Source organism: Pholis gunnellus (assembly GCF_910591455.1).
Source record: "Pholis gunnellus genome assembly, chromosome: 19".
Classification (NCBI taxonomy): Eukaryota; Metazoa; Chordata; class Actinopteri; order Perciformes; family Pholidae; genus Pholis; species Pholis gunnellus.
This window is the reverse complement of record NC_136546.1, coordinates 10,699,490-10,724,046: the sequence shown is the minus strand read 5'-3', so window position 1 is coordinate 10,724,046 and position 24,557 is coordinate 10,699,490. Positions and strand designations below refer to the sequence as shown.

Genomic DNA, 24,557 nt, shown 5'->3' with positions numbered 1-24,557 from the left:
ACAAAACAACACCAACATATTTCATGCGTTCCTGCAATATTTAGGAGTCAAGAAAGCCTTTAAAAACTGTATATTGCATGAATATCCAAAGCCAACAGTAAATAGCCCTCAATGCTTAGATAGCAGTCTCTACAAAATATAAGATGCATCTCTGCCAGAGGCGATACTCTTACACAAAATTGTAACTTGTTTCAGTTCCAAAAAATCTGATGGAAAAACACCTGACGTTGCCCATTTAGGTGAACGGGTAAATCAGTAAATGGACCAATGCTGATTGGTTTCATACTGACAAGAGGACGATTCATCCGGCCTCGTCTGGTGCAAAGTGGACATGCCGTGTCTTGGGGGTCCTGTGCCGTGAACGCCCCACATCAGACGACCTTACTGCTGCTGGTTCCTTTGTATCTGAAGTCAGGCATGCTCCACACCCTCGGCGACCCCTCCCTGCATCTCTCCACGTCCTCTGACACGGTCTTGAGGTCACTCAACCCGGCCTCGTCAGTCACAGCGGAGGTCAGGCCAACTGTGCTTCCAAACGGGTTGATCTTGATCCGGGACCTGAAGTTCATGAGGGACATGCTCATGGCACGTTTGTTGTTCCACTGGTGGGCGAGCCGCTGCGCCTCCCGCTCCTCCTTCAGGTGATCCAGAGTCTCCAGGAGGACGGAGCGAAACAGGCCGGACACCTCCTGCACCTCGGGCTCATTGGCCTGCAGAACCTCCCTGAACCTGTGAGGAGCAAAGATCAAGTTTACGGTGTGTTTTCTGTCATGCTGGAACAACAGTCTAGAGTACTCACGGTGGATGGACAATTTGATCAAATCAATGCAACCGAACCAGAGGTATTGACCTTTTTTTTTTTTACAACCATTCTTTTTTCTTGCCAAAACCTGGTGCATACGTTATCCACAATGCAACTCAAGTGCTGCCAATTCAATCTGGAAAACTCAGATCTAGTAAGCTCCCTTCTTTCTAACTCCACACTCCCAGATTTCTATTTATTTTCAAATGTTTGGACCCAACTGACAAATGACATAATTTGAGGCAATGTGTTAGACTTTGCTTCATACAATATTTTGTTCACAAATGCAGTAGCAGTCCTTCTCAAGAAGCACCGATAACAGATTGTGGTGTATAAAATCATTTAACGGCCCCTGAAAATCTTGTTTTTACTGACCTCCAGTGGTTTGAAGTCATGTGATCTATTTAAATTATACAATATAATGTAGATACAGTATATAGCCGCTTAAAGGAAAAACTATTTGGTCAGAAGTACAAAAATAAATAGTTTTACACTTAACCATCTGTAAAACACAGATGGCACACAGACGACAAGCAAGCAGGATAAAACTAAAACACAAATGCAAAAGTAAAGTGAACATATGTCAACTAAAATAATTAAACAGTATTAACAAAATATAAGCATAGAACGTTAGAATAGAATATTATTCTGGCCTTTGAGAAGAAAAAAAAAACATCCACTTAAATGACAAATGTCTTAAAAGGCTGGATGACGTCATCATCTCTCCACCTGTGTGACCGCTCCTGATATCGCTTCAATTACTCGTCCTCTTACTAACAAGAGGTTCCTTAGAAGTCCTTTAAATAGATGGCTATTTGTGAATCTGCTCCCCAGGAAGTGTTTCCTGTTGACTGATGATTGGCTCACTTTACTCCTCTTAGACATAAACTCATGTGAGCTCAGAGGACACATTCAGGGCCAGAATCCTGTTTATCTCTAACTGGCATCATTAGCAATAAGCTAAATATTCACATTTTATCAAATGAAAGTGGAAAAGAGCTAAATGAAAGGCACAGTTCATGATTCAATTGTGAATGAAAATGTAGCATCACATTTAACATTGAAAATATAGGACTGAAAGCTGCTGTCAGCCTCATAATCACCGGTTGACCTTTAGTAGAGGATTTATTAGGTGATGACTGGATGAAAGTTATTGATTGAGCATGAAAGGTCATTCTTTGACTTGAAAAAAAACCCTTATCTCCTGTTGTATCTGTTTTATGTCTATGAGTCTATTAGACTATTTCTTCACACTTTAAATTCATCATGCTGTGAAAGACCCAGTCCGTCATTTTTTCAACATATTACTTAAAGCTGCACTATTCACATATATAATTGATTATTCAAATATATAATAATTGGAAACATGAGCCAGTTTCCTCATAACAGAGAAGCCATCTTCCTTGTGTAACTATTTACATTTTTTATTTTATTTTAATAATTCTCGAATAGGAGGGTACAATTAAAATATATGTGTGTGGAATAAGAGGAAGAAAATAGAAGAATAAAAAAATATATAAACGTCCGACATTTAAAACCCTCTTTTCAATTATTTATCCATCCAAAAGATGATAATTGTATGTGTAGCCTGCTCCGTGGAAGTTGATGGGATTCCAAATATAGAATAAGAGAGAAGGACAAGCTGGCATTTGGGAAAACCCAGAAGTACCTTCAACATAAGGCTCCTCCTCTGTGCAGCTAATTAAAATGTGTGTGTGTTTGTGTGTGTGTGTGTGTGTGTGTGTGTGTGTGTGTGTGTGTGTGTGTGTGTGTGTGTGTGTGTGTGTGTGTGTGTGTGTGTGTGTGTGTGTGTGTTGTCCAGCGTTGTTAAGCGTTTAGCACCTCACATTAACACCAGCAGCCAAACTGCTTCCCAAAAAACTGTCGACCTCTAACAAGACACCGGAGACCTCAGCAGCTTTCTGTGAACAGATGCTCCAACAAGCTCAGGCTGTCTCTGCTGCAGATTAAAGGACAAAGACACCAAAGAATTACAGAGTCATGTGACGGACAACAGGTCGGCCAGCTGATTTTAAATGATTTGATTATGAATTTGGAGCTAATTCAGTTTAGGAGGTGATCTGGATCTGATATTTCCTCTATTAGATGTTGGCCATAATTATAAAACTATTATTATTCCTAAGAGTGGACTTTCATGGTCATTACATGAATGTAATATTCACTAAGCTGTGTGTTTCCTTACTTCAGGATGACCTGGCCGCAGTAAGGCGGCAGCACCTTGGAGCAGAGGTCCTCCAGGCCGACCCTCTCCGTGGTGCTGAGGTTGTAGGAGGGCCGAGGCGTGTTGGCCAGCCAGCTGTAGTCCACTCCGGTTTTGAGGCGCTGGTACTCGTTCTCCCTCTCTCTCTGCTGCCTCTCTGCCTCCTTCAGCTGCCAGCTGAACTCCAGCATCAGGGTGTCGGTGACCACATCGGCCGGGTCCCGCTGTGGGCTCCGGTGATACGGCTCATTCCAGCTGAACCAGGAGGCCATGGCCTTGTCCTTTTCTGTACAGTTTCTGCTGTAATGAGCATTTCATTGATGGAGTTCAGTTGAATAAGTGTTTGCTTTTCAAGGTTTCTACCACATAGGAAAGAGGCAGCATGGTGTTTGTTACATAATCTGGCATCATTTATATCACCACATCTGAACGCTGTTTCAACATCTGGACAAAACCTCTCCTCATCTCCCCATCTCCCCTCGTCCACATGGCTCTTTGTTCTACAGGTGTCACTGATGCTGTATTCAACTCAATAGGCAGTCTTTTGTTTGCGTTTCTTTTTGAGGTGAAAGTACAACAACGTAACAGAAGAGGACACTGATGAAGATGTTGTCGTCATTTAATTCAGAGTAAAAATCCATTTCGATATTCAAATTATTGTTTGTCTTTTCTCAAGTACGAATGTTAAACATTCTCTCGTTTCAGCTTTTTGCTTTTCTTTGTCATACAAGGTTGCACACTGAATATCTTTGGGTGTTGGACTATCAAACGAAACAAGACATTTTAAGATGTCACCCTGGGCTCTGGGAAGATGCAATGGAATTCTTTTTAACAACCAATTAATCCCCCCAAAAATCAACAGATTAATTGATAATGAAAACAGCCATAAATATATTTGTTAACTGTTCAGACAAAACAGCTATTTGAAGAATCGAGCACTGATTTTCTGACATTATTAAGGTCAAATAACTGATTCATTCATTTAGAAAATAATACGAAAGTTAATAGATACTGAAAATAATCGTTAGTTGCAGCCTCGAAAGTGCTTCAACGATTAAACTGTGTATTTCAGCAGAAGTACACATTACCTTCATGTTGTACCTTTACACATTTTGTAGGTAATCTCTTTATTCTTTTATCAAGTCTCCATTTAGTTTTGTAACTCTCTTAATCTTGAGTTAATCTGTTGAGGTGCTGAGGTTCTCCCACAAACCATAGCTTTATAAGTCTCTGCTGCGCTGTAACGGGGCTGTAAACATGTGCATAAAAACAGCTTCCACAGAGTGAGATTAGTTGAAGCCGTTACCTGATCTAACTTCTGGACCCAACAGCTTCAGTGAGCTGACTAGCCCTTCAAAATGGAGTCACTCACATGCAGACAAATATAGTCTTTCAAACACATGTTCATACAGACCAGTGAGTGTCCTGTGTGTCTAAATACTGTTTTACTGAAGTTTTTACATAAGAAATAAACACGAGTAGGGCTGCACTAATGATTATTTTCATTACTGAATAATCAGACGAACAGAAAACAATGAAAAAATGTCCATCACCATTGAGAGCCCAATGGGATGTGTTCAAGTGTCTTGTTTTGTCTGACCGACAATCCAAAACAACCCAAAATATTCAATTACTAAGCAAGGGCAAGAAACCTGTTTTTGCTGAAACGATTGTTATAATAGTTGCTGATTAATTACCTGTTGATCGACTGATGGTTGCAGCTCTATAGTAGATAGCTCAGCAGTGTTTTCTCTCATGTTCACCGGCTTTTGGTACATTGAAATTTTACTTATTTATTGAGAATTATAGAAAACTGGTCGCATTTCCAACTGGCTTGAACTTTCTTTCTCTCTCTTCATATCCCCATTGTTCAGTTTTAAAACTATAACATGTATCCATGTTTGGACTGCTGGCTGCTTTTGACAGATTCTAACATGAATATGTTGAAACAACACATCTCTCGGTCCAATTTGTTGCTGTTTACTCCGAAGCACAATTGAGAATGAACAGTTTTCTTACCTCTTAGTCTCTTGAAAGTTTTCTTAGACTCCACGAGAAACAAAATCGATGAAAAGCAGAATAAGCAAAGTCGCCAGACATCAGAAGGACAGATGGACGCTGAAGAGACGAGACTGTCAAACGCAGAGAGAGGGAAGAGAAATGGATTCTCCCGTCCCCTCACAGACCCACAGCATTATCTCAACCTCACTCTCTCTCTCTCTCTCTCTCTCTCGCCTCCCTCCTCCTCCTCCTCCTCCTCCCATGAGCCTCTCGGGCCTGCCTTTACTTGTTGCAGGAGGTTGCATGGCTCCATCTCCAACTGGAGCCATTGGATCACGGCCCCTGATGAAGTGCTTATGTAGCTTTCTACGATTCGCTGTTGCTATAGTGATGCTCCTAAGCCTATTTGTCCACAATAAGCTCCATCAGCTGAAAAGGGAGCTGGAGAGCGACAAAGAGGCAGATAAAGAGGACACAGCGGGTTGAGCGGCGGGATGGAAAGAGGGAGATAAATCAAAGGATGTTGTTTGTAAGATAGGGTTAGTGCAGTGTGGGCTCACCGTGCAGCGACGGCAGCTTAGTTAAGTGGCGAGAGTGGTGCAACGTTTGCAGGAGGTCAGCCTGCAGACTTACCACAGGTACTGAGTCCCACTGGCCCAGAACAGGCATGCAGGCATTACAGGAGGAAAACTGTTAATCGCAGGAGGAAATGTGTGTGTGCGTGTGTGTGTGTGTGTGTGTGTAGAGAAGCAGAGAGGTAAATGTGCAGTCGTTGTGTAGGTGGTTATCAAGGCTTGTTGGCTTACTCTGTGTGTAGGTGTGAGCAGAAAACCTCAGATGGTTTCCTTCTGCATATATTCACAGTAACCTTGAAATCCCAGTCACACCTCCACCACCACAACACCACCATCCTCCTCCTCCTCCTCCTCCTCCTCAGTGTTATACAGCTAAATAAAATGCGGGGTGAACTATGAACTCTATTAAGTCAGTGCAGAAATACCAACAACAGTGTTAACAGAATAACATTGTGATTTCTAAAGAGCTTCAATTGATCTTTAGTGTTCTTGAAAATATAAAACGACTAATTATTTAAAGTAAATTGTGTTCACACCATCAATCCATCTAGTAATCAAAGTACCAGCTTTTATATACATCTCAATAAATATCAATACAACAACAATAGTAAGCTACATTAAATATGAGGTGGTGGTTTACATGATGTGGAAATATTATAACGGGAACAAATACAAAAATATACATATTAAAAAGAATACCGTATTGAGTAAGAAAAGAAAAATAGATTCATGAATAAATAAGATAACAAGCTACTTTAATATTCAAAACATGTTACAACGTGCTTCACAAGGCAGTAAAAAAAGAGAAATTAAGCAAAGGTGAACACTGTTTAAAAAGAGCAGTGCTTTTTTTAATAAGCCATTAATAACGTCATTACTCTATAGGTTACCAGGTTGCCTCATATGGCTGCTTTTATGTCTATCATTTATAATGAAGACTCTTCAGATTCAGAAAGTTTGACCTTTTATCTGATGGGAAAGGGCTGCGGAGCGTAAAAATGACCTTCATCCACCATGAAGATATTACACTTTGTTAACCTTTCATAACATGTACATCATTAAAAAGAGGTATTGATCAGTCTAGCACTGTACATCTAAAAAATACTGTCTGAGCTCACACAAATCAGGAGTCCAGGTTGAGTTTTGAAGTACGTGAGAGGTAAAGCTAACAAAGAAGACACTGCTCCTGTCCAGCACCACAGAGTCGTGTTTTTAACCTAAATAAATGAACAAAGGCCTCCAACATGTAAGGACAGTGTGCTGACCTCATCTTGAAGGTGACAGATGGGAAGGTAGGCTCTCCCTGTAATCCAAACAGTGATAATCCTTTAAAGTGATTCCCTCCATCCACTCCATGTTTACCTCACTGTCACCGGGCTCTGGTGTTTGTCTGAATTCATTGTTTTATGTTATGTCAGAAAAGGTGACATGAAGAAATCAGAAATAATCCATTTAGAATAGAAATGTATATTAACATAGAGAAGTTATAAGAAATATATATAACGACAATGAATTATCGAATTTGGAAATAAAATATATGTGCAATATGTATACTGCAATATATGACATGATGATTAAGTGTGTTAGAATGCAAGAATAGTATAAATAAGTAAATGTGAATGTGAATTATACATAAATGTAGAGAACATTCAAACCAATCAGAAAGTGCATTTTATTTTGAGAATAATTTGATATTGGCAGATGCTTATTTAAATATGTTATGAAGATGGAGCCAGCAGCTGGTTAGCTTAGCTTAGCATTAAGAGTGATGGTAGCTAATTTGTACAGACTAAACAAGCGAGATAAAACTTGTTAAATTGTAAGTTTGAGAGGTGCTCATTGGTCTATTTTGCCTTTGGACAGAGCCAGGCTAGCTGTTTCCCTCCTTTTGCAGTCTTTATGCTAAGCTAAGCTGCTGGCTGTATCTTCAGCCTACAGTCAAATCTCATCTAACAATCGGCAAGAAAGCAAATAAGCATGTTTATCCAAAAGCAAACTGTTCCTTTAAAGTTCAATTTTAAAGTATGGGGTGAGTTAAATAGGTTATTAGATTTATATTAACGGCACTAAGATCGAGCATGAGGCTCTCTGTGATAATTGGAATCACACTTTATTATGATGTTATTGCTTAGCAGATATGCGAATGTGATTTAATGTCTCCCTCCTTCCTGATGGGTCAAACACTTTTAAACTGCTAAACAGGGCAAAGTGAATTGGTTAAAGTCACATTTCCTTTGTTAGTGAATCCATTATTTCTGTTATGAACGGTGATTTCATGTGATAGCTGCAGCAGATGTCCCTTTTTTTTACTGTCATAGAGACGCAGATGCTGATCCTGATATGTAAGCCTCTTTATTTTCAAGAGGTGATCAGCACGTCATATATAGACAGTGAGTCAGTATGAGTCAGAGGCAAGCACAGGAAGAGCCTGAACAACACAACTAACACTAATGTGACCAAACATCTACATCATGCTCTTGTAATGCAGATGGTTTTATATGGAAGTATGTGGAGAATGCTGAAAACTAATTCTGATACAACTGACACCTTACCCTAAGTCAATTTGATTGTTTTTAGATAACAAATACTGCTCTTTGTCCCTGTCTGGTGGTTGAAAGTAGAACAAGATGACCCTTCACTTTCAGGTCAAATTTAACAGGCGACACATTCATTTCTCAATTCATCATCTGCACTTTTAATTCCTTTTATTATATTTGTTGCAACTTATTACTGCAGTGCTGTACTTTGTGTATTTGTATTTTATAATAATGTAATAATGATTTACATAATAACTATTTAATTGATCTAATTTCACTATATTTTAATTAATTATTTTATCATGATCTTAAATGTTATTCTAATGATTTTCTTCACCTTATGTAAAGCAAGTTAATTTGCATCTGTGTTTGAATGGTGCTATACAAAGAAACGTGCCTTCCCTTCTTAAGTGTCTTTACTAAATGCCTATATAATGAATAGATAAAACATGAAGTCTGTTTTTGGATGACATCACCCTTTGACATGTTTTCAAAGTAGCTTGTCAGCACTCAAACACACCACAAGAGGGTAGCTTCTCACCATTGTAGCTGCAGAGGCTTCATACAAGCTGGTAGCCTCATTATGTATTTACCGCTGCTGTAACGTCTCAGTTTGTTGGGATAATAATCATCCCAGGTGGTGGTGTTGTACGGTTTTGTGTGAAGAAAGAAGAAAACACACTTTTTTCATTTGGAGAACTCATAGGCTACTTCACATTCTTGAGATGAAAACCCTTAAAGGTTTGATCAAACAAACATGTCACCACACCTCCTGAACAAATATTAATCTACATACATGAACACATTCCTTGACGGAGCTATAACAACAGAACAGAGGGAAGGGGGCTTCAGAAGAACAGGCAGAGAACGGTAGTTAGATAAAAATTTGAGGTAGGGAGTGAATTAAGAAATACTTTTTTAGAGCTCGTTGTGCAGCACATTAAAAGACAGTCGGGCCCTTTGACTCCTCCACTGGAGACCCGAGCAGTGAAGTGCTGTGAACAGACACAGACTCAGCTGAATGTGAGCTTTGTCCGATTGTTCGGCTGCGTAACATCGAGTCCTCGTTCACATCTCTCTGGCTCTGTGCACTCCACACTGAAGTGAGCAACAATCACATGATGAGCCGAGCACTAAACGTACTGACATTAAAGGTTCATTCCAAAAAGAAACAGTCAAGTGTTGAAGATATTCCGTGCTGTTTGATGATTTTAACTCTCCCTTCTAGAGATCAATTCTTAATATAGAGTGTGTATGATCGATCGATCGATTTATGTGATAATCTTTGAACTCGTGATATGATCTGAAGATATCATTTCACATATATCTGTGTGGCGACGCATTATGTTAGTAATCTAAAATTCAAGATTATTATTAAACAAATAACTGGAAAGAACTACATTGAATCCAGTGTTGGAAAGTAACTGAGTACCAGGTGGATATTCTGAAGACTGATTCCAGTATATTTTAGACTCAATACATCTAAAGGAAATACACTCAGTTCTCTTTCTTGTCAAAGGTTAGACGAGAAGAAGTGAATAAATGTACTTCCCAAAATGTTGAACGATTCCTTTGAATGCTAATACTCGCGCCTCTGTGTTTTTTAAATCCTGACTACGGCATTGATAAGTACATTTACTCAAGTACCGTACTTAAGTACACTTGAGTGGTGCTTTTCACTCCGACTGCTATAAATAGTACTTGCTAAAAAGATTTTTCCTCCAAATAACGTCATCAGTTAGTGAAAATTACAACATTAAAAAGCTGCTTTCATGATGCATGAATTAAAAAAATTATATATACACAGTCTGACATGACCTCTCTTGATATTTTAACCATATTTGGCTTTTAATACTTCTGAACTTTCACTAGTAATAGAGCATCTGTACACTGTGCTATCACTATACTTCCACTTAAGTAATTTAAGTACTTCTTGAATCTTGTCATCACGTGCTATGTGGAGACATTGAAAAGGAAAAAGCGGGAGACTTTTAGATGATGTGTGAGCAGCGGGATAAGGAGGGAGTTCCTGGAATCAGAGGGGAAGGAAAATAAACAGAAGGATTATGATATTAAAAAATAGAGACACCCGAGGGTGTAAACAGCTGAGTATGCACAAAGCTGCTGCCGTTGTGACATTTCCCTCACTGTTCAGTAAAGTAACTATGGTCTTACTAGTTTAAAACCATTTATTCCTATTCCACGAGCTTCTCCCTTATCTGTCTCCATAAATGCTCAAAGTTCATTATGCAATCTAAAAGCCATGAAATGGCAGACATGTTCTATAACATCTGACTGGAACTGAAATCGCCTCGCTGCCTTCTGCTGTGACTAAAGGGAGGGAAGTTCAGGTCACATCACATGAGTGCAGTGAAAAAAAGAACAACTCGGATTTGCTGACATCCCCTTTTTCATTGGCCTTTGTCCAGCGTCCCATTTCACCAGAAAAGCCTCTATGGACTGGGTACTAAGGTCAGTGAATCTGTACTGGGAGCTGAAAACTCTCACAGCTCATAATGGTCAGAGCTGTTGGATAAGCCGGCATAAAGAAAAATGAAGATCAGCAACACCTCGTAATGCCCTGAAGGTTTAACATTTACAGGTTCAAAGTTATTGATCCCATTTAATCCTATTCAGGTCCCTTTAGCTCCCTGCATATAATTACAAATGTAAAGGAAAAGTTTGACATTTTGAGAATACAACAACATGTGGAAGAGTAGAGTTAGGAAGGAATGCTATGTTTAAGACTTGCAAGTTAATTGTGTGGTTGAAAATAGCACTACATCTGTTACTGACATGAGACTTCCATGTTTCTTTTTCAGGCTCTTCTATATTAATAAGTTGGATATATTATAACTTTCAAGAAAATCCGAGCTTTCGTGGATGTTGGCGTGAAAGCTTTTTACAAGACGAAAACTGATAATTACAGTTACAGTATACGACACGAGCGTGGCCTTTTTCACTTTCTGGCCAAAAGTTAGAAAAGAAGATCAACATCACGCTCGTGGTTGTGTGTTAAAGGAATGCCAGCACACGAGTGAAGCTGTTTGCTGAAGTGTTTTTTTTCTGCTTGAGGCAACAACATCTTCAATACAACACATGAACAAGAGGAGCAATGCTTTTTAAACACATGTTGTGTAAAACTTATCCTAGTTTCCCTTGCAGTACAGATCAGCATGCCAGCTTTCAGTCAGCTTTTGAGTTTGGCACAGACACCCCAAGGCCTGATTCTCTGCCTGGTACATGGCCATATTGCAGGCCAGATGGCTGGAAATGTAATGAAATTAATGAATAAATTCCTCTTTGCAAACTGGAGTTCAATGAATCACCACCTTAACGTGCTGGAGGGGTTTGTGTGCCCCAGTGACCCTGGGAGCTGTGTTGTTGGGGGCAATAGCTCGCAGGGGAGGGGCCAGACCACCAGCGGTTCACTGAGCTGACTGGATCGGCCAGAATAGAGTTGTGGCACCTTCCCAGGAAAAGGGAAACCAGGGCTTCCTTCTGGAGCAAGGACATAGCACGGACATAGGTGTGCCAACCCCTGGCATCGCAGATGGAGTCTGGTTGTTGGACTTCTGTGCTAGTCATGGATCGACCATAACAAACACCATGTTCGAGCATAGGGTGCTTCATGCGTGTACTTGGTACCAGAACACCCTAGGCCAAAGATTGAGGATCAGATGAGCAGAGCTGTCAGCTGATCACCACCTTCTGGTGAGTTGGATCAGATGGCGGGGGAGGCTGCCAGACAGACCTGAGAAACCCAAACGTGTAGTGAAGGTAATCTGGGAACGTCTGGCTGAGGTTCCTTGTCCTCTGGGTCTTCAACTTCCACCTCCTGAAGAATTGTTCGTGCAACCCAGGGGAGGCAGGGGGGAAGTGGGCCATGTTCAAAACCTCAATTGTGGAAGCCTCGCCGCAAGGAGGAGGCTCCAGAAACAGTACTGATAGACCAGAAGTGCTGCAGCTTCAGCTTTTGCCAAAGCAGAAACCCAGACTTTCAGGACTTTCAGTTAGCAGACTTGGGTGGTGGTTCCCAATTTTAAAAAGGGGGGGGGGCCGGAGACTGTGCTCCAATTATCGGGGTTTCACACTGCTCAGCCTCCCTGGGGAAGTTATTGGCCAATTAATTTTGTCTGTATTGAAAGTCTGTCTTTTTGATAACACTGTAAACATTCTCATGTACTCATCTCTGCAGCTTGAGTCGATGTTTGCTGAACAGTTGCCTGAGGATTTCCAGTTTGTCCTCCCGATGCTGAGATCACATCACCTCCAGCTCATGAGCTTGTAAGAAGCACAGCACCCAGTATCCTGATCAAATACAGGTTTTTTAAACGTTGCGCAAGATTTAAAAAACGGCATATTTTGTGACTTTGCAAGAAAATGACCAAAATATAAGCTCCAACAATTGTACTGTTATCACAGACGTTTTGTTTAAGGCATGTTTCACAGCAAAAAGACAAAATGTGGCATTAAATGAAATCATTTTGGTTATCCGCTTCAAAAATGGGTTTGAATCATCAATAAATTGCATGTTTACATTGAGCTGCACTAGTGACTGACACTAATGATTATTTTCATTAAAGTTATTAACCTGCATAATATTTTTTCAATACATTTGTTAGTTGTTTGGTATATACCATGTCAGAAAAATTGCTATCACAATATCCTAGAGCCAAAGTTGACAAATTGTTTTGTCTGACCAAAATGTCAGTTAGCTCTGGTGCCTCCAATTTCTTTTGGCAGCGATTACAGCCTTGAGCCCTCTTGGGTGTGACGCAACAAGCTATGATACCTGGATTTGGGGATTTTCTGCCAGTGTACTCTGCAGATCCTATCAGGCTCTGTCAGGTTGAATGGAGACCGTCAGTTGACAGCTATTTGCAGGTCTCGATTTAGTTCAAGTCTGGGTCATAGGCCTCATTCACCAACCTTAAGAAGAAATGCCTTATTTCTGACTTTCACCAATGTTTTTTTAATTTGGTATTTGTAAGAACAGAATATACGGATACTCAAGAGCTCATACGCACATTTGAAATAATGGGTTACTTTGTTTTCTTAAATTCTAAAGTTGTATATTAAAGGATTCAAATTACAATAACATTTTCATCATTTATATTATTTTTTGATTATTGTTTTCATTAATTTACAAATGATTATGGTCTATCAAAATGACTCTTCAACACAGAATGACTAATAGTTTTTGAGATTTGTTCAGAAGACAGAGAGACACGAGTGTGAGAGACATCTACATTCCCAGATGTGTGTGTTTATCTGTGTGTTGTGTGGGTGGGATGGGAGTGTATCAGAGCCAAATAAGTCAGCTTTCTCTCAACAGTGACTCTGCTGTTTTCACAGAATTCCTCTTGTCAGTTATCACACACATCCTTGTGATAATGTGTGTGTGTGTGTGTGTGTGTGTGTGTGTGTGTGTGTGTGTGTGTGTGTGTGTGTGTGTGTATGTGTGTGTGTGTTGGTGTGGGAGGGGATGAGGTATGTGCAACAGCAGCCTTTGTTTGTTTCCAAAGATAAATGTGAACCATAAAAATCTGTGAGCTGGAGGAGGAGGACGTCAGGAGCGAGGACGAGCTGCAAACACACTGTGGAACAGCCAGAATGAACTGCATTATGTGCAACAAAATGCATCACATCAGAGTAATCACTGATTAGATTTTTTTGGTAGTATACATAGTAGGTTATTTTATATATAATTGTGTTCAAGACACAAAAAACATCAAAATAAAATGAATAAGTTACCTTTGAATATCACCACGCCAATTACGACACAACATTAGGACAATAGGTCATCAAAAAACATGTTTTGTCATGGTTGACCAATGTCTAAAAACATTAAAACCTGAGGAGCTACGCTACGCTAGTTACTGAAGGTATACTGAATGCACATACATCTTCTGTCTAGATTGCCAGGTGATGGGGTGGTTCACTTTTACACAGTGATCTGTTTCCACCACTGAATCATGTTGTCATCCCGGATATGTCCTGTAAACCCTTCTGTCTGCTTCTCTCTGAAATCGCTTTTGTGTTTTTCCCAAAATGTTATATGCAGGAAGTGCAGTTCGTGACAGTGTGGGCTCCATGTTGGCTCTGAATGCTTGAATGAGTAGCAGCAGGAGGCGGGGCTTATTGAAGGGACAATTCACGGCGCTATCAGCGGCCACAATCCATTCTTTGTGAATTTGCCCTTTTGAGTGCTCAAGTAACTGATAGCGGCTGTTGAAGGATGACATTTATCTTTACTGTATGTAGATTGCATTATCGCTGAAGGGGGGAGAGAGCGCGTGTTTTTTGTTGATCTTCTCTCCTCCTGGAGCTGTTAGCACTCTTTCTGTCACTGGGATGAATTGATTATTGCTGGTTGAACCCACTCACTCCATGATCAAAGTCTGAGAGGTTGACGAGTGACGGTACAGTGAAACATTAATGCAGTGGCCATGCAGTGAAACATTAACTCAAAGTCTTCCCCCCCCCCAACACCTTCATGTATTCACTGCTCTGAGAGAACACAATGTTTGGTTTGGTTTTCATCATACAGCGAGGAAACAAAAAGATTTATGATTCATCTTACACTCACCTTCTTTTCGTGTTAATATTTTACATTTAACATATGCATGGGATCATAAAGGATTGCTGATATCAGAGTTGAAGCCAGGTTTCTGGGATTACTGAGGTCATGAGTTTGTGAAGTCCCCTCTCAAGGTAACAGAATATGCATACCAGCACCTCTACAGCTCAGTAATTAATAGAGGGTCTCCGCTGGTAGTCTGGCAACCTCAAGTTGAAGACAAGACTCCAGGTACAAACTGAACCCTGCCACAAAAGAGTTGGGCACATAGCCCCCAGTGGAGACTCCAAATTGTCGTTTTTACTCTTTTGGTTTGTACGGACGAAACAAATAACATATAAAATGTTATTTAATGAGCTTTAAAAGTTATAATAGTTGGATTTGTGCCATTGCGGTGTTTCTAGCTTAGTTACATAAAGGATTTGAGGACTTCCTTCCCCGTTGATTATCATCATCGTCATCGTCACAACCAGAGAGCTGGTTAACATTCCAGCCTCCTTAAGTCTTCTGTGGGTACAAACCTGCCATGTGGTCAGATTAAAGGCTTCTGAGAGGAGTGTGGGAGAGGACGATCCTGTGGCAAAGTCCACAGAGATTCTCGTTTCTTTCACTCAATGAGCCACACGTTTTGGATCTCCCTGTATTAAACTGAGTCCCAGTATTACACTGAGTCAGAAGTGAGTTAAGTGCTCAACACAAAGTACAGCTGAAGCTGATAGGAATGTTGTTTAGTCATCAAGTATTCAAGGATAATTTATTGTCATTAAGCAACCCTGGGTCGCACAACCAAATGCAGAAGTCCATTTACTACACAAGAAAACATTACATAACAAAACAGCAGAACATTCCTGTAGTGCATTTTTTTTAAATGTCAGCGGATTACCAACGTCATTACAATTCATCATTCATGAGGGGGACGTGAATGTTTGTGCCAAATGGCAAAGGCAATCGTTCCGATAGTTCTTGAGACGTTTCACTCAAAGCCTCAAATGTCAACCTCATGGTGGTGCTTGATGGAAATTCAGGGGCTCACCAAAGTCAGGAGGATTCATCCTCTGGGGAACATGAATATCTGCACACAATTAGCAATCCATTTAATAGTTGAGATCTGGAACAAAGACTGACTGAGAGACCAACAGTCTAATCAGTAGAGCCACACTGCTCACATTGAGAAAGCCAAAATGAAAAAAGAAACAGCATGGTACCGTTTAAGTGTTGTTACTATAGAGTAATAGAAAGCCCCACATTGAATCACGGAAACAAAAGTGCTGTTGAGAACGCGCAGAAAAGGGAAGTGAAACAAGCTGTAAGCGTCATCCTCACGTTAACTGCTTGAAAGGTCAAAGTTGAGCTTTTTGGCCGACATGTCAGTGTTTCAGTTCTCTATTTCTGTATGTGATCCATTGAAAGAAAACACGAGATAGACCGGACAGAGTTTGGTTAAACCACAAAGCTCCCTGTCACATGTGAATCTGGCAAAATATAACAAGTGAAATCCAAACAAGAACATATTCCAGCAGGCGCTGCTGTGGTAAAAAACTGTTTATCATTTTGGAAAAAAATGTTAAGGCAAAAGTCCAGCTCCTGAGGGAATTGACCTCAGCAGCAGTGAAATCCCAGGCTGACTACATGACACAGTGGGCTCTTTCTCTCTTAAACAAAGCTCAGGGCTCACTGATTACAGCTTCTGTCCAAAAACAAATCCCTATTTCTCATGTAGTGCATTTATTTTATTAATTTAATTTTAGCATTCAAACTCTGTCTGTCAAGAATCCCATGTTTTTTTAAATGGTTTATTTAATTTAAGAAGTAGGACAAATTTCAACCCATAAAGCAACACTTTTCCTATCCTAAAAAGAATGAGAGAAGAAGATCGATACGACTCATGTCTGTAAGTTTGAAGCTAGAGCCAGCAGCCAATTAGCTTAGCTTAGCATAAAGACTGAAAACAGGGGAAACAGCTAGCATGGCTCTGTCCAAAAGTAACAAAACTCGTCTACCAGCAACTCTGACGCTCTCTAATTATCATGTTGTATCTCACGACCCTCTAGGGTTTCCAGAGACCGTCTGATGTATGAAATGTATGCTCAATTTGGTGACAACAATAAATTGGTGACACATGAGAGGGCACATGAAGGAGCTTGGTCAGGATGCCTCTTTTGGGGTGTTGTGTGTACAAGCGCTGAGTTGGGTGAATCCATTTAGCAGCAGAGCGACCTCTCACCCCCAAGTCCAGTGTTCACCCCCACCTCTCTTCAGCCTCATGTCCTGCTCACCCTGTTTGAAAATCACAGGGACAAAGCCAGAGAGACAGATGGCCTGGTGCGACCACAGACACACAAACACACACACACACACACGCACGGTAGGGTCAGATCAGTACATCAGCTTGGTTCAGGACCTAAAATATCCTTTTGTCATGTGGTCTTTTACTGTAATGGAGGTTCCTGCCTGTTCAACTGTCAGAACAAATCTGCCCGCGGACACTTTATTTTGTTAAGTTCGATAAATTCATCCAGATATTAAGGAGAGTTTTTAGCATTTGGGGATGTTCGCCATTTGGCAGAAATTTGATTGGAAGACATAACGATGAAGGCGATTAAGACTGTTTTTGAGTGTATTGTATGTTAATTAATCATTATGTTCATAACCCGAGTGGCTTTACGTTTCCTTCAAAACACTGGTACAAATTAGTTGTGACATCATTTTTAGGAGGCAGGGGTCAACAATACATACACAGACTGGGGTCAGCAGTGGATGCATACAGACCAACTCTACTGTCTGCGTACAATGGGCTGCAGTGAAGGTGCAAAGAACACCTGACTTTAACAAAGAGCACAAAAAAAAGAGAGCTGCCCCATGCGTGAAACTCTTTCTGTCCACATGAAAAGGGACAGGCAGCGAGCAGAGAGCGGCCCGGCAGCAGTGAGGAATGCTGGGTAGAGCCCCTTGCTTGTTGCCTTAGGAATGCCCCTGGGCCTCTTACATAAGTCCCGTTGGGCCGGCAGTGGCTGCTCCGTCGGCCACACATTCACATTCAGCAGCCGCTGAAACTCAGCCACATACTTAACCAAGCATCCACTTCTTCTTTACGCCGCAGAGCAGAGTTGTGAGATGCCGTGATTATGGACTACATGTAATTGCAGCACGACACTCCACACAACTCACTCTTCAGATTTGCTTGCGACCATTATTACTGTTTAGATAGTCTGAGGTTCTGTGGCTGGACAGAGGACATGAGCCACACACATCCTGTTGGCCTAGTAGATCAACACGTGTGTAGCTTTACATGCAATCTGTTTGTTCATGTGGTTTTTAAAGACAATTAGATTTAAACTCTGGCTCTGTTAGTAAAAAAAAATATGTCTTAAAACAGTTTTTTTTTTTATAGGCTATGTTCTCTTATTGTCATTATATTAACTTTCTTAACCTCAATGTGTTGTATTAATATGCTTGCCCGAAAGTAAAAACTCAAGTAGTCCACTGTAAGTCACGTTTTTGAGGTACTTGTACTTTACTTAATATATAAGTATTATATATTGTACGTTCATCAGTAATTATTGTTATATTTAGCTGATTATTGTGCTTCTCAACTAAAAAAAAGTAAGATTAGAGAGTAATTAAAAAGGAAAATATAGTAAAAAAAAAAATGTGGCTTTGTAGTTGGGATATTTCAAGTTTTAAACTTTTTCTTAATTCCTAAGTGAGGTTTCTAATGCAGGACTTTTACGTGTACATTTTAGAATTACTACCTTTACTGAAACAAAGGATCTGAATAACTTCTACGGTTATATTATGTTTGTGATTCTTAATGTTTGTGTATTCAGTGAGTTCTGATAGTTGTGTGCTCACAAGATGTTTTACAAAGCAATGTACGCTGCAGCAACGCAAAACATGCACACTGGAATGTAGGCTGTGAGTGTAATGAATAATGCCGTCCTGTACACAATCCCTGCTTCTTTAAGCCTAAATCTCTTTAATCTCCTTTCTTTGGTTTAAATGGATTAAATAGGCAAAAGTCAACTACAGATCAAAGTTAGGCTCAGTAAAATAGTCATTCAAGACCAACAAAAAGAAGTTACATCAGTTTCACTTTTAGAGGTTGATTTCAAAATGTTACTCTTAACATATAAGGCATCACACGGTCAGACACCTAAAGCATTTGTGGCCCAGGAATGTGAAAAGATTGTAATTTAAAGACCTGACCACAGACCCCTGGATACAGACTATAGACTGTACATAAGATACAGACTGTGTAAGAAGGCCCTCGTGCCTCAGCAAAACAAAAAACATAGCAGTCATGACATTTTGCATCTCTTTGTGGTCATTGGTTGTTAAAACATTACATTATTTTTGACTGAAAAGATTAGAGAACGTGAAAATAAGGCAAAGGACACATTTGGGTTCATCAACTGTACCAAACAGCCATTTTTTTTGTTTTATTTCACAATGACACATTGGACAGGTACTGTAGATATATAGAATATCAAAAACACATCAGTTGACATGTCATATCTAAAATTAAAAAAACACTTGTTTTCAATTTGCACATAGAGCTCAAGTCTTAAAAACAACAGAATAAAAGTGACCAAACATGAAAGAATGAGTCATAATACATTTCTATATTGCATACACGTTTACTCAGGAGTGGAAATCTGAACCACATCAATGGACCACCGTTAAATGATATCTGTGGTGATGAGGGAAAATTCACCAATTGCAAAGGCCACCGTATGGACTTTAATTCAGCCAAAACAGCCTGCTCAGCTGTCCAAAGCAGAAGACAGAAAAGCTATAAGACGAGTCATTCCCTACACACTTATGAGTAATGTTGGAGGATACCAGCCGGTACTGGTAAGCAGCCACCGGAGCTCTTAGTGGAGCTCCTGAAAGTCGAACACCAGGTCTCAGTTTGGTCATGCAAAACGTAGAAGAACGTCCTAGAAATATAAAAACTCCCTCGGCATGGATTGTGATGCGGTGCCGAACACATTCATGAGGGTTTCAAATGAAAATCGACAGCGATCACAAGAAAGCTTTCCAGTACAGAATCATACGGAGAATAGTGTTTCATTAATAGCATACAGTGCTCGTTTCTTCACAACACACCCAACCGTCGGGCGTGTGACTGTGCCAATACAAGAGGTTCGGTTACACTGTGTCCACTACCGGCAGCAGGTTTTTTTTTGTACTTAAAAAGGCAAGGTGAGAGAGGTGTTAATACAACTTCTGTATCCAACTAATGGCCGCAAGTAAAACCGAGTCAAGGCCAGAGAAGAGTCTTGAGAAACAAAATCATTATAAAATGTCACATTTGAAAAACTGACTACAGCATAGATGGTCTGTCAAAACACTTGAGACAGAAAAACATTGCAAAAATTGTTGCTATCATCCAAACTAAATATTACAAACAGCATTTACAGAGAGAAATATATCCTTTCTAATAACTTTAAATAGTTAAATTATTAAACAACACTCTTCCGTTTTGGGCCGGAGGGTAAGAAAATAGATCTGCTCAAAGCCTACGCAAAAAGAACAAGGGCATACTCTGTGCCAACGGGCCCAAAGGCTAAACAACATAACCTAGTGATGTGCGCTCCGACTTGCATGTGTTGTGTGTCCGTTTAGAGGAGGGGGTGTCTCTCAGATCCCTTCAGTCTTGCAGTGAGAAGCTTTGGCACAGAAACACCATGGGACGAGATGACGCATCACAACACGGTGCTAATGAGGAACACTCATGCAGGCCTCGCTCCAGTCCTGGAGGAAGTACGGTGTGTGGACCCCAACATGCATCGCCACCATACTGCCAGGGCAACAAGAGAGGGGCCAAGTGGGAGAGGGAATGAAATAGGTATACAGAGAGGGGGGAAAATACAACAATGACTCAAATACAGAAGACACAAAGGGTTTCGGGGGGGGGGGTTCAGCCATAACAGGGGCAATGACAGAGAATAAAAGCTATGGAAAAGGATTTTTTTGTTCGGGCCACGACAGAGCCACGGGTCAAAAAATTGATAACAGCGTCCATGACAATGATTTCAGTCCAGTGTGGTGGTTTTCCAGCTTCTCCTTCGCTTCTCTCCGTCCCCTCCATCTCACAGAGACGACTCCACCTCTCGAGTGATGGTGATCTCGGGCTCTGACCGAGGGCGCACCTCAACCGCTGCAGCTAGCTCCGGGGTCTCAAGGATCACCTCCAGGGCTGAAGCGGCAGCAGCCTTGCAGTCACTGCCGGCCTTCTTATCAGAGCCTGTGTTCTGTTTGTCTGCAGAGCCGCAGCACAGCTTGGGAGCACACTGAGTCCGACAGGAGAGCTCACAGAGGGAGTCTCGAGACTCAGAGTTGAACGTGACAAACTCGGGCTGGATGGTGGTGGCGTGGATGCCCTCGTCGTGGAAGAAGTCCTTGATGCGCTTTGCCACCTCCATGTAGGACGTGGGGTCGTGGCACTTGATGTGTGCCGTCGCGATGATGCGACTGCCGGCCAGCTGCCAGATGTGCAGCTCGTGGATGGCCAGCACGCCGTCCAGACCGAGCAGGCGCTCGTTGAGTCGGTGCATGTTGATCTGCTTGGGCACGGTCTGCAGCAGGATGAGGGCGGACTCTTTGAGCAGCGGGTAGGTAGTGTACAGCAGGATGCACACCATGATGATGCAGAGCGTGGGATCCAGGTAGAGAACCCAGCAAGGGCCGGCAAACTTAGTGGGGGGACCGTCCAGCAGGTCAACCAGCGTGTGATTGACGTGCTGGTGGTCCGTGGTGTGGCTGTTGATACACGGGTTCACGCACGCCTCATCTTTGATGCAGGGCTGCCACACAAAGGTAAATATTAAAGAATTGACCACCACAATGACAGAGCCGAGGGCGTCACCCAACACGTGCAGGAAAACCCCACGCATGTTGAGCTGCGACGCGGGGTCATGGTCCATGTCCTCAAAGTGGGGGTTGCCATTCATCTGCACCTCCGTGTTGTCCTTACAGCTGATTTCTGAAGATAAAAACAAAAGGTTAGTTTAGTTTACCAGAACCTCAAGTGAACTTTTAATGATCCACTGGACTCTGATATACTAACTACAGCATTCAAAATAGATATATAGACAATACAACAACAACAAAACAAGCTCACTGCAGTTCCAAGACAAATTAGTCATGAAGTTAGGAGAAGCCAATAGGACCCATGGCAGCCAGTTGCTTAATTGCTGAGTTACAGCATGTGGGGTCAAATTACAAGCTCATTTGAAACTTGAAACAACAACAACCAGAACTCAGCCAGAATGTCATCAGGTGAAACGTGTTGGAGCCGTTCCATCAAAATGTCAAAAGGATGAGGACTACGGGCAATTTACTAAGCCAACAATGCTCTAGCTTTGACCTCGGTAGACAGTGAGTGACTGAGTCAGGGCGACACACCCGGACAGTCATGCTGCATTACATGGAAGAAAACTCCCCGCATGTGGGATCCTACACACTATGACACACTCTGCAGTTGTTCACATCAAGCACATTCAATTAGCAATTGCAGGCAGCGTGGTAGTATACACAGCACCTGAGCAATGAGCTGCTCTCTTCCATCCCGGGACGCAACCGGGTCATTCATCAGCAGTTAATGGTGTGGCTGTCGACTCCACGGGTACACTGATGTATGAACCCAGGAACAGCCATCAGTGCAAGAGGAGGGGGAGGGCAGCCTCCACTTATTGAAACAGTGTGGGGGAGAAATGGCTTTCTGTATGTGTTTAACCCTTCAGAGGAAAAAGGACGAACTTTTTTGGGGGGGGTTGGTCTGGTGCGTGTAGGTTCAGTTTGTAACTATTGTAATGAATCCAAGAGTACATTTTCTCAGACATTGTGAGCAGTAGGAATTGTGATCGATGAGGCCATCATGGCCTCAAGGATAGAATAACCCACCAATAAATATCTGATAACAAACGCGTGTGTCTAAAGGCCACCACCATAGCAGAAACTATGAGGATTAGTCACTCACACAGGGTGTCCTCCTGCTACATTGAAGAGATATACTGTTATGCAAAGGACACTTTAAGATTGGTTTACATATTTTAACATAGGGAAGAGACTCAATACTCTTTAAACACAATGGCTACAGGTACATACCATTTCTCAGTCTCACGTCTCCCGGGCTGTTGTGGTTCCCCACCAGGTTGTTGGTCTCCTCTCCTGAAGATCCATTGCCAGCCTTCTGGGACTTGCCGTTTTTCCCCCTTTTGTTCTTATTCCCATGAGAATGACCTCCTCCGTGGGAGTGTCCGTGGCCTCCGCCGGCGTGCCCGTGGAACAAGCACAGCCCGAGCAGGTTGACCAGGAGCCCCGCGGCACCGACTCCAGCGACCACCAGCGGACTCTCGATCTCTTGGGGCTCGGTGAACCGCTCCACAGCCTCCAGCACGATGGTGAAGCACAGCGCCGTGAGGAAGACGGCGTTCACCAGAGCCCCCATCACTTCCGCGCGGATCCACCCGAAGGTGTTCTTGTCGGTCGCGTGGGTTTTCTCGGCAAATCGCACCGCGACCAACGCCACGATCAGCGCGATAACGTCCGACAACATGTGAAAGGAGTCCGACAACATCGACAGGGATGAAGTCATCCGACTGACCACCACCTCCACGATAAAAAACCCAAAAGTCAATGAGAGCATGCATAGCAGCCGCACACGGTTAGGCTCGCAAGCCATTTTTTCTTTCCTCTCGGTCCTTCGTCGAGTGAAGTTTGGAGTAAACGTTAGAAAACGTTTTACTTTGTCTTCTGACGAGCTCACTGGGACCTACGCTAACGCTAGCTAACACAGCTCCGAGCTAACGACTTACGCTAAGCTAGCTGGCTCCCTGAGACAATACGGTCGATGCTAACAGCGTCTTTACACACTGCTGTTCTCCAGCGACGGCAGCATCACTCGGGCTAGATCTGAAGACAACCAACGGTAAAACTAATCTGGTAAATTATACTAGTTACCGTACACATAGACCGTGGTCGACGCCAGCATTTTTTCCAGATACGTTTGCCGACGAGCTTCGGTTTGCAGACGGCTGAAACTTTGCACCCGAGCCGGTAAACTTTCCACACGGAACACGGCACCATAATGACACGCCCCCGGACAATTCCTATTGGTGGATATGACACAAGATTGAACCTGATTGGTCGAATTGTGCGACTGTCCCAAGTAGGCGGAGCAAACGAGCCAGACAACAGCGGTTGCTAAGAACGCTAACTGCGCCTGTAATCTCGCGATGACTAATGTGTCTGTAAATCTATGAAGTATCGGTACTTAATTTAGAAAACCTCATTAATATTCAACAGACATATGTTTAAAAGGGGGGGAACCTTTGTTGTATTCACATTTGTAATTGATTACTTTAGAGTGATTGTCATCACTGAACATGAGGCAATCAATAAAACAAAGACCTCATTTAAATGTCTGTCTGTTAAATATTGGTTTATCAATAGTTTCATTTTGTTTTTGGTCTGCATTAAATACACACTTATTCTGGTTTTATTGATGTGAATATTATGTTTTACTGGTGACAATGTGATAGTTGTGTTCCTCTACGCGTACTGGTGTTAAAACAGATATTGAGCAGTTTTTAATGCTGTTAAACCATACGTAGTTATAACTTTGTCAAAAAATTGTATTTGGAAACAATAGACCCATCTCTCATTGTTAGAAACCTATCTAATCGTGTTTGTCTTTTAATTCAATCAACTACAACTTGGAGGCCTGTTACTGAACAAAATCATAATATAATATAAATGTCCCTATAATCTGCCATTAGTCAAGAACAAACGAATTTCAGGTGTGACGGCTAATTGCATTGTTGTCTATAAT

At 41.7% G+C, this 24,557-nt stretch overlaps 2 protein-coding genes across 2 annotated transcripts; both read right to left on the bottom strand.

The window, feature by feature from the left end:
* Positions 1 to 371: 371 nt before the first annotated feature.
* rd3 (retinal degeneration 3, GUCY2D regulator) lies at positions 372 to 3,295 on the bottom strand (the record flags this gene model as incomplete). The annotated part of the gene is made up of 2 exons (XM_079180550.1): positions 372 to 729; positions 3,006 to 3,295. The coding sequence occupies 2 exons, from the start codon at positions 3,293 to 3,295 to the stop codon at positions 372 to 374; spliced, it is 648 nt and encodes a 215-aa protein (XP_079036676.1).
* Positions 3,296 to 19,125: 15,830 nt separating this feature from the next.
* Positions 19,126 to 23,731, bottom strand: slc30a1a (solute carrier family 30 member 1a). Its single transcript, XM_079180348.1, has 2 exons — positions 22,832 to 23,731; positions 19,126 to 21,707 (listed from the first exon to the last, which is right to left on the bottom strand). Exons 1-2 carry the CDS (start codon positions 23,406 to 23,408, stop codon positions 20,815 to 20,817), a joined length of 1,470 nt encoding a protein of 489 aa, XP_079036474.1. The 5' UTR covers positions 23,409 to 23,731; the 3' UTR covers positions 19,126 to 20,814.
* Between the last annotated feature and the right edge of the window lie 826 nt (positions 23,732 to 24,557).